This window comes from Stenella coeruleoalba, assembly GCF_951394435.1.
Source record: "Stenella coeruleoalba genome assembly, chromosome: X".
NCBI lineage: Eukaryota > Metazoa > Chordata > Mammalia > Artiodactyla > Delphinidae > Stenella > Stenella coeruleoalba.
In genome coordinates this window covers 81,965,454-81,975,242 of record NC_137152.1, presented here as the reverse complement: position 1 = coordinate 81,975,242, position 9,789 = coordinate 81,965,454, and the positions used below count along the sequence as shown (strand labels likewise).

At 37.1% G+C, this 9,789-nt stretch overlaps 1 protein-coding gene across 1 annotated transcript; it reads right to left on the bottom strand.

Moving 5' to 3' along the window:
- Nucleotides 1–8,026: 8,026 nt before the first annotated feature.
- On the bottom strand, nt 8,027–9,452 carry LOC307180319 (heterogeneous nuclear ribonucleoprotein D-like). Its single transcript, XM_079910507.1, has one exon. It carries the CDS (start codon nt 9,397–9,399, stop codon nt 8,665–8,667), a length of 735 nt encoding a protein of 244 aa, XP_079766633.1. The 5' UTR covers nt 9,400–9,452; the 3' UTR covers nt 8,027–8,664.
- Between the last annotated feature and the right edge of the window lie 337 nt (nt 9,453–9,789).

Below are 9,789 nucleotides of genomic sequence, written 5' to 3'. Positions count from 1 at the left end.
TTCATTTTACCTGTGTGGACCTTAAAACCCCAAAGAACTTACAGATGAGACTATTGGATCCCTCTCAATGATTTTTGAGAAACTGATAGTTACATCAGAAGATTGAAAGCAGCAAAACATTGTACTTAAAAACTTTTGGAGTTGGGTTTGGGGAAGGAGAGAAATAGGTGAGGGAAATTAAGAAGTACACACCTTCAGTTACAAAATAAATGAGTCATGGGTATGAAATGTACAGTGTGAGGAATATAGTCAATAATTATGTAATATCTTAGTATGGTGACAGATAACTAGACTTATGATGATCATTTTAAAATGTGTAGAAATATCGAATCACTATGATGTGTAATAGGAGCTAACATAATGTAGGTCAATTATACTTCAAAAACAAACAATCAAACTCATAGAAATAGAGATCAGATATTTGACCACCAGAGGTGGGGGCAGGGGGAATTAGATGAAGGTAGTCAAGAGGTACAAATTTCCTTTTATAAGATAAATTAAGTACTAGGGATCTAATGTACAGTGTGATAAAGATAATTAACACTGCTGTATGAAAGTTGTTAAGACAGTCCTAAGTGTAAAAAAATCCTAAGGTAAAAATTTTTTTTCTATTTCTTTAATGTTGTACCTATATGAGACGACGTAATCATTTCATGATGTATGTAAGTCAAATCATCATATTGTACACCTTAACCTTATACATGTGCTGTATGTCAATTATATCTCAATAAAACTGGAAAAAAATTAATAAAAGTTTTAAAACTTTTTGTATTGTAAAGAATAACACATACAGAAAAGTGAGCACACAGAAACATATAGCTCAATGTTTACCAAGAATCAGCCAAGTAATCAGCACCCAGATCATGAAACAGAACATTACCGGCACCCCAGAATCCCCCTGCCAATCACTAAGTCCTCTCTCTTCAGCAAAGGTAACCATTAACCTGACTTTTATGAGAATCATGTCCTCATCTTTCTTTATAGCTTTACCACCTAAGCATGTATACCTGAATATAAATGGTTTAGTCTTTCTGTTTTTTGAACTGTTATATACGTAATCAAAAAATATGTGTTCTGGGCTTCCCTGGTGGTGCAGTGGTTGAGAGTCCGCCTGCCGATGCAGGGGACGCGGGTTCGTGCCCCGGTCCGGGAGGATCCCACATGCCGCCGGGCGGCTGGGCCCGTGAGCCATGGCAGCTGAGCCTGCGAATCCGGAGCCTGTGATCCACAACGGGAGAGGCCACGGCAGTGAGAGGCTCGCGTATCACAAACAAACAAACAAAAAACCCTAGTCTTACAAAATTCTTAAAGAAACCTAATAACACAAAAATGCAAAATATGAAGCGTTTAACTTGTCAAAGTTAAACCTATTTGGTGTTAGAATAAGACAAAATGCTAAGAAAAAATTAACCCTTATTAATGTCAAGGAAAAATCTGAGGTCCAGGGTAAAAGGAGCTAATGTAGTTATTAGTCAATATGTCTCAATATGTCTACTCTTATGTAAATGGCTGATAGGGGTAGGGTTTTTCAAGTGTAGGTCCCAGCCAGACTCAATTACTGCCTGACCCCTAGACCCTAAGTCATAGACCAAGAATCCTCAAGCTGAGGGAAGCTCAATTCCTTTCCAAACACAAGGGAAGTGGATCTTTGAAGTCGGGAAGGGCAGAAATCAGAAGAATTGTACTCTAGCTCCCCATTCAGCTCCACACACTCATTTCCTCTTCTTTCTCTGCACTAGGCAGAGGCTAAGTAGCAGAGGTCGAATTCTTAATTCCTTGTAGTGGGGTAAACGTCCAGCAGGGGGAGATGGTAGGATATCCTAGATTCAATAGTAATAAGGAATTCTAAACACAACCAAGAATGTTTTACACAGAGCATCTTAGAAACTCGGTTAAACAATTGAAATAAGGTTAACTTTTACAATTCTCACCTGAAATTAAATAGTTTAATAAATTTTTCTTTACAATTATCCATATAAAGACGTGAAAATTGGACTTCCCTGGTGGCTCAGTGGTTAAGAATCTGCCTGCACATGCAGGGGACACAGGTTCGATGCCTGGTCCGGGAAGATCCCACATGCCACGGAGCAACTAAGCCTGTGCGCCACAACACTACTGAGCCTGCACTCTAGAGCCCGCGAGCCACAACTACTGAGCCCGCGTGCCACAACTACTGAAGCCTGCACGCCTAGAGCCTGTGCTCCACAACAAGAGAAGCCACCGCAATGAGAAGCCCACGCACCGCAACGAAGAGTAGCCCCACTCTCTGCAACTAGAGAAAGACCACACGCAGCAACGAAGACCCAATGCAGCCAAAAATAAATTTATTTTTTAAAAAAACGTGAAAATTTTCCATTTCTATTTAAAATATCATTCACTCTGGCTGTATCCTCATTCAGAATAAGGAAAATTAACTAAATATTTTGTTAGAAATTCAGTTGCATTTTATTTGTTTGAATACATCCATTATAGCTATATTATATTTTTATTTTTGGTAGAAAAATATGCAAATACCTCTAAAATTGATCAGAAACCTTTTTAAAGAGAAACAATATTACAATGATTTTTACCCACTATTTCATAACCTACTTCCACTTGCCTATCTATACTTTAGAAAATTATTCCAGCCTATCTTTTTTCCTTACTGACCCTAAAATATCTCAAATAAACATGTAAATCTGGTATCTAACTTTAAAAATTCTTTAAAATGCTTGATGGCTGCACAATTACCACATAAAATTCTCTTTGCATATTCCTAATTTCCTAGACTGGAAGAGGACAAGGTATGACATAGAAGAGAAGCAAATAATGATTTTATGACTATAATTTTTCCAAATTTGTTATTATACAGTTAAGATAATCATTATACAAACATGCGATCTTTAAGATTACTCATCTCATCCTTTCCCAAAACAGGAATTGAAACAGTTCTTATAAGTTTTTTTAAGAGCTTTAGTGATATAATTTAATAACATAAAATTCAGTGGTTTTTTATTATATTTACAGAGCTTAGAACACTTTTAGCATCTTAAAAAGAAACCTCATACCCATTAGCAGTCACTTCCCGTCTTAGTCCTTTGGGGCTGCTATAACAGAATACCATAAACTGGGTAGCATATACACTACAGAAATTTATTTCTCACAGCTCTGGAGGCTGGGGAGTCCAAGATCAAGGTGCTGGCAGATTAAGTGTGTCTGGTGAAGACCAGCTTCCTGGTTCATAGACAGCCATCTTCTTGCTATAACATTACCTGATGAAAGAGGCAAGGAAGCTCTCTGGGGCACTCAACCCATTCATAAGGGGTCCACTCTCCTGACCTAATCATCCCCAAAGGCCTCACCTCCAAATATCATCACATTGGAAATTCAGCATATGAATTTTGGGGGCACACAAAATTTCAGTCTATAGTACTCCCCATTACCTCCACCCTATCCCCGTCAGCCCCAGACAACCATTTAACTACTTTCTGTCTTTATCAATTTGCCTACTGTGGAATTTTCATGTAAATGAAACCATACAATATGTGCTCTTTTGTGACTGGCTTATTTCACTTTGTATAATGTTTTTGAGGTTTGTCCATATTATAATATGTATGACTTCATTCCTTTTTTTTTTTTTTTTTTTGCTAAACAGTATTCCATTATATGGAAATAGCATATTTTATTTATCCATTCATCAGTAGGACATTTGGGTTGATTCCACTTGGGGCTATTATGAATAATGTTGTTATGAACACTTGTGTACAAGTTTTTGTGAGGACATGTTTTCATTTCTCTTGAGTATATATCCAGGAGTACAATTACCATATCAGTCATGGATATGGAATACCATATCCGTCATATGGTATCTCTATGTTTAAAATTTTGAGGAGCTGCCAAATTGTATTCCAAAGTGGCTACAACCATTTATAGCCCAGGCAGCAATGTGTAAGTTTTAATTTCTCCACATCCTCACTTCTTTTTTTTTACAGCCATCCTAAAGGGTGTGAGGTGGTATCTCACTATGGTTTTGATTCAATTTACCTAACGACTAATGATGTTGAGCACCTTTTCATGTTCTTATTACCCTTCTTTTCTGGGAAGAAATATTCAGATCCTTTGCCCATTTTTTAATTGAGTTATCCTTATTAGTGAGTTGTAAGAGTTCTTTATGGACTCTGGATACAAGACATTTATCAGATATATGATTTGCAAATATTTTCTCCCATTCTGTGAATTTTCTCTTCACTTTCTTGGTGGTCTCATTTGAAGCACAAAGTTTTTAATCTTGATGAAGTTCATGAATTTTTTCTTTTATTGTTTGTGCTTTTGTTATCAGAGCTACAAAATCAATGACTAACTTAAGGTCATGAAGATTTACTCCAATGTTTTGTCTAGGAGTTTTATAGTTTTAGACATTACATTTAGGCTTCTAACACACTTTAAGTTAATTTCTGTATTTGACGTGATAAACAGTCCAACCAGACTCTTTTGCATGGGGATATCCAGTTTTACCAGCACCACTTTCTTTCCCCATTGAACTGTCTTGGCATCCTTGTTGAAAATCAAATTGACCCTAGATGAATGGGTTTATTTCTGGACTCTCGATTCTATTCCATTGATCTTTGTGTATCCTTATGCCAGTACAACACTGTCTTGATTAGTGTGGCTTTGTAGTAAGCTTTGAAAGCGGGAAGTATGAGGCCTCCAATTTTGTTCTTCTTTTTCAGTATTGTTCTGGTTATTCATAGTACTTTTCATTTCCATTTGAATTTTAGGATCAGCTTGTCAATTTCTGCAAAATGCCAGCTGGGGTTTTGATAGGGATTTCATTGAAACTGTAGATCAGTTTGGGGAGTATTACTATCTTAACAGTATTCAGTCTTCTGACCTATGATCATGGGACATCTTTGCATTTATTAGATGTATTTTTACTTTCTTTAAACAACATTTTGGTATGGTGTATTACATTGATGTTAAGCCAACCTTGTGCTACTGGGGTAAATCCCAGTTGGTCATGGATTATAATCCGTTTTATGTTGCTGGATTTGCTTCGCTAGTATTTTCCCAAGCTTCTTGAATGTATAGAGTGTTTTTCATCAAATTTGGGGCATTATCAGCCATCATTTCTTTAAATATTTTTTGTCCCTTTGTCTCCTCCTCTGGTATACCCATCATGAGTGTGTTTGTGTACTTAATGCTGTACTACATTTTCATAAGGCTCTGTTCATTTTTCTTCACTGTTTTCAAGTCCAGCACTTCCATTTGGGGTGTGGTGTGTATGTATTCGATTCTTTACTGGTATTTTCTTTTTGATGAGTCATTGTCATTACATATTCCTTTAATTATTTAAACATGGTTTAAGTTCTTTGAACATATTTATAATAGCTGCTTTGAAGTCCTTGTCCACCAAGTTCAATATTTGATCCCCCCTCAAAGGCAACTTGTCTTTTTTTCCCCTGAATATGGGTCACACTTTCCTATTTCTTTATTAATCTGAACAATTAGGTAATATATTGTAACAGCACTGGATTGTCCCTGCTCCAGAGTCTTATAGCAACTTGGCTAGACTAATTCTGTGAAATCAGTTCCCCCATAGTGTGGAGCCTCTAATTTTCCTGTTTGGATTTTTTATTTTTCATCTTGACACCTGGGTTCCTAAGGGTAATCCCTGGGTCAGTATAGTTTAGCAGTCATCCACTGATTGATTGGAGTTGTACTTAAGCCCCTGAGCCAATAAGGTTTTCATTTTTTGCTGTTTGACCTGTGTGGCTTAAAGACTGCTTTCACACTTCAGGGAGCTTACAAGTTTGTCTCACATTTAGTCAAGGACTAATAGTAAAGCAGTTTCCTCTCCAGTTGCTCCTGAGAGAGTGTGGCCTTAGGTATGTGCACACTCTTCCTTATCACCAGGCCTCCTTTGCTGGCTCTTTCTCTGGTCTGTTAAACTTCTGGCTGGTCTGCCTCTATTAGTATCATACCATGCTTTTGGCCTCCACTGATTGTTTGCTGATTTTTATTTTGGACAGTTCCTTTGAGGCACAAATTGCTCCACAATACAAATAAAGTCAGGTCCCTCAGGCAGGGCCAGGGTGTTGCCAGCCTTTGAGGTTTTCTCTGACCCTGTTGGAACCTCTATATTATGGAACAGTATCTGGGAGAGATAGGAGCTGCCACTTGGCTGCCAAGCTCACTGTAATACCTCTTCTGCAATGCAGAGTTGGGTGGGAAAATGGATGTAACCTCTATCTCACATGTTAAAGACTCCTACTACTATTACTGAATTTTGTAGATTTTGAATAAATGATTTTCAATTTGTTGCAAATCCCTTTATCATTCTCCAGAGACTTTGAATGACTGTCTTTGCTAATTTTGACCAATTAGGTAGATATTTTTTTCTGGGGAGAAGTTCCATTGAGCTTGACTATGCAGAAACTGACGATCAAGTTTGTGAATTTAACCTAGTCCACAAAACTGACTACAAATAGAAAAAGGATTCAGTTCTATTTTTTTAAGTTGAAATTCACATCTAATTAAACAATTATATACTACCTTCTTCCTCACTACCCCAGGTAATAGAAAGTTCACCTACAAATAGATACAAGGGGAAAGTACAGCATATTAAAAATGCAATCTTGTTCAATTTCATATGTGATATTAACTATGTTATTGTATCCAGGGCTGTAATACTCATAAATGCTTAGGATGTCAAACTATTAAGTAGGTTCTTATTCATTCATACTTTCAGCACTTTTCTCAGAAAGGCTCAGGAAACCTCTGTTCACACAGAAAGTAAAGTACAGAGAACGTGCATTACTTCAGTAAGCCAATACCTCCTGGAATAGTCTTTTTGTTTGTTTGTTTGTTTAAAAAGCCTTTATTCATTTTTGATCAGGGAAAGGACAATCTCAATGTCAACTTGTCACCTAATCATAAATTTGAACTTACAGGATTCACTGCCCTAAAGACACTGCACCTACTGACTTTGACAAGATAACTTAAAATGAAAATCTCCTTTCTGTTCCCTAAGGTTGCATGTTGAACGAATCAAACAATCCCTTGCAACAGCCAACATTGGTACTTGGCCTAGGTGTAAGGTCAAATAGCAAAACAGGAGCAAAAGGCCAAAAGCATTGTAACTTGATAGCCCAGCAAGTACAAACATCATCGGAACAAAGAAAGTTGCAGGCACCAAATAAAACAAGGCAGGTTCATTAGCATAAAAAAATTTACACTTGGTTGAAGGTGAGGTCAACTATTCCACATATGAACTTGTATGCCAATCCTAATGGCTAACATGGAACCACAGAAACAAAAACAAAAACCTTAAATTCAATAACTACACTGAATGTAAAATTCAAAACTTGAGTTTACCCAGGACATCCTCCAAAATCTACAGCTAAAACTTTTTTTTAATGCACCAGAAGATCTGTTGTAATGACATGACTTGGTCACACTTAGATTTGCATTTACATAAGATTTAAGGGATACCTTTCCCCACTATTCCTTTTACGTTTGAATATGGATATGCTTAACTATTCAGCTCATGCACTAACTGCGCTAAAAATGATGAAACTTACTACCATGATTTTTTCTAAGAACTCACACCACGTAACAGTTAACACCCAATACAGCTTCCTAAAAATGCCCCAACAGAAAACATTTTGTTCAGTTTGGTGCTTGCTGTGACATAATACCAACAGAATAGTATACAATTAATTTACTCATCCACTACATCATATATTTTAATCTAACTTTTGTTCAAATTTTAGTAACTTCATACCTATTTGCCAAAATCCTTGTGTTAAATGTAACTACATCTGATATTCTTAAACTGTGGCTCCTATAACACAGTTCAAGCGTTTTTTCCCCTGGGTATATTTAGACAGTTTAATCAAGAAAACAAAGTTATGGTATTATGATTAGCCAAAGCTCTTTCTAGCAGACCACTGAATACAGCAAGTCATAACAAATGCCTTTCCAGAGACAAGAGCAAAGCAAAATATTTTCTATTCATAAAAGGAGCTACCAGCATGCTTTGTGCCATTAAAAAGTTACTTTTCAAAATATAACCAGAAGACTTATGGTCTACTAGAAAGCTTCCACTCATCACAACACTATAACTACGCCACAGAAACTTTCATGACAAAGTCCCCAGATATACAAAGAGAAAACAACATTACTTAAAGGTATGTGGAAGCCTCAGTTAACAGGGAAATGAAGCCTTAGAACACAGAATACATCTAACAAAAAGAGAACAGAGTAGACACTGTAGCTGGCTATTTGTAAAGGACCACAGTTTCTCCCTATGGATCAACACTCCCTACAAAATAAACTGTGCCTTAATCATTGCTTATTTAAAATTACACTTTTACAGGGCTATTTAGTACCTGACGCAGAAAAACAATCACATAAGGAAGCATTTATTTGAGGTTTAACACGAAATCATACAAATAAAATTTGTATAAACACAAATCCACGTCGAGTCATAACACAGATAGCAAAAGACAAAGTAAAAACAAAAACTAATTGGCGGCTATATACAGTTGGACACAGTTGTGTCTTGTACACTAGAAAGTCTTTTACAAAATAATCATCTTAGATCAACAGAAGACCAATCTTCAATGTCGTCCTGCAAGATGGGTTACTTTAGCAATCTCTTCCTGTTTTCTCCAACGTCCCCTTTTAGTATGGCTGGTAATTATTTTGGTGATTGCCACCCCCTCGAGATGCCTTGCCATAAGTGCTCTGTTGGCCTCGGCCACGACCCCTAGTACCACCTCGTCCACCAGCTGCAGCACCTCTTCCTCCTTTTTGTTGTTGCTGTTGCTGCCTATATACCTCTTTGGGTTGTGCAACTTTGATTTCACACTTCCCAGAACCAATTTGATGGTATCTGCTTTCTAACAATTTCTTTACTGGCTCTTCGTCTGTATATGTAATAAAACAAAATCCTCTTCTTTCATTTGTTTTTGTATCCATGGGAAGTTCAATATTTTCAATCTCTCCAAAGGCTCCAAAATATTCTTTAATTTGTTCTTCTGAAGTATCTGGGCTCAATCCACCCACAAAAACCTTTTTAGGGGGTTCCTTCCCTTTTAAAGCTTTGGCTCTTTTAGGGTCTATCAATTTGCCATCCAGCTTGTGTTCTTTCATTTCCAAAACCTTATCAACACTAGCAGCATCTTTGAAAAGCACAAATCCAAATCCTCTTGATCTTCCAGTGACTGGATCTGTTTTAATTGTGCAGTCTACAACTTCCCCAAATTGAGACAAATATTCAGTCAGATCTTTCTTGTTTGTATTCCAGCTCAAGCCTCCAATAAACATTTTACCATCATCCTGCTGATTCTTGCTCGCGTTGATCTTAGATCCCTCTGCAAATTCCTCTATGTTGCTGTACTCGTTCATGTCTTCCATAGCGGCTGAGTTATCGGCTGGGAGGCGCTGGCGTGCAATCTGTGTCGCGGCAGCAGCGGCGACAGAACGTTGTATGGAGCTGGATTTAAAATGGCGGCGGAAGAGCTGGAATAGTCTTTAATTGCATTTCTATAAGATATACTTTGATCAAATACAGCTTCCAAAGTAGGAAAAACTTTTCTATCTCTTTTCCCCTTTGTGGGTTTTCAATGAAAATTCTACAAATTTTCTATCATTTTACATGCCAAACCTTTGAAAGACAGACATCAGAATCTAAATTTTACCAAAGAGAGAATCAAGAGGCAAAGTATTTAAGTGACTTCCAAGGTCGTACAATTCACTAATGATGAACCTAAAACTAGAAGCAATAGAAGGACTCCTTAACATCCA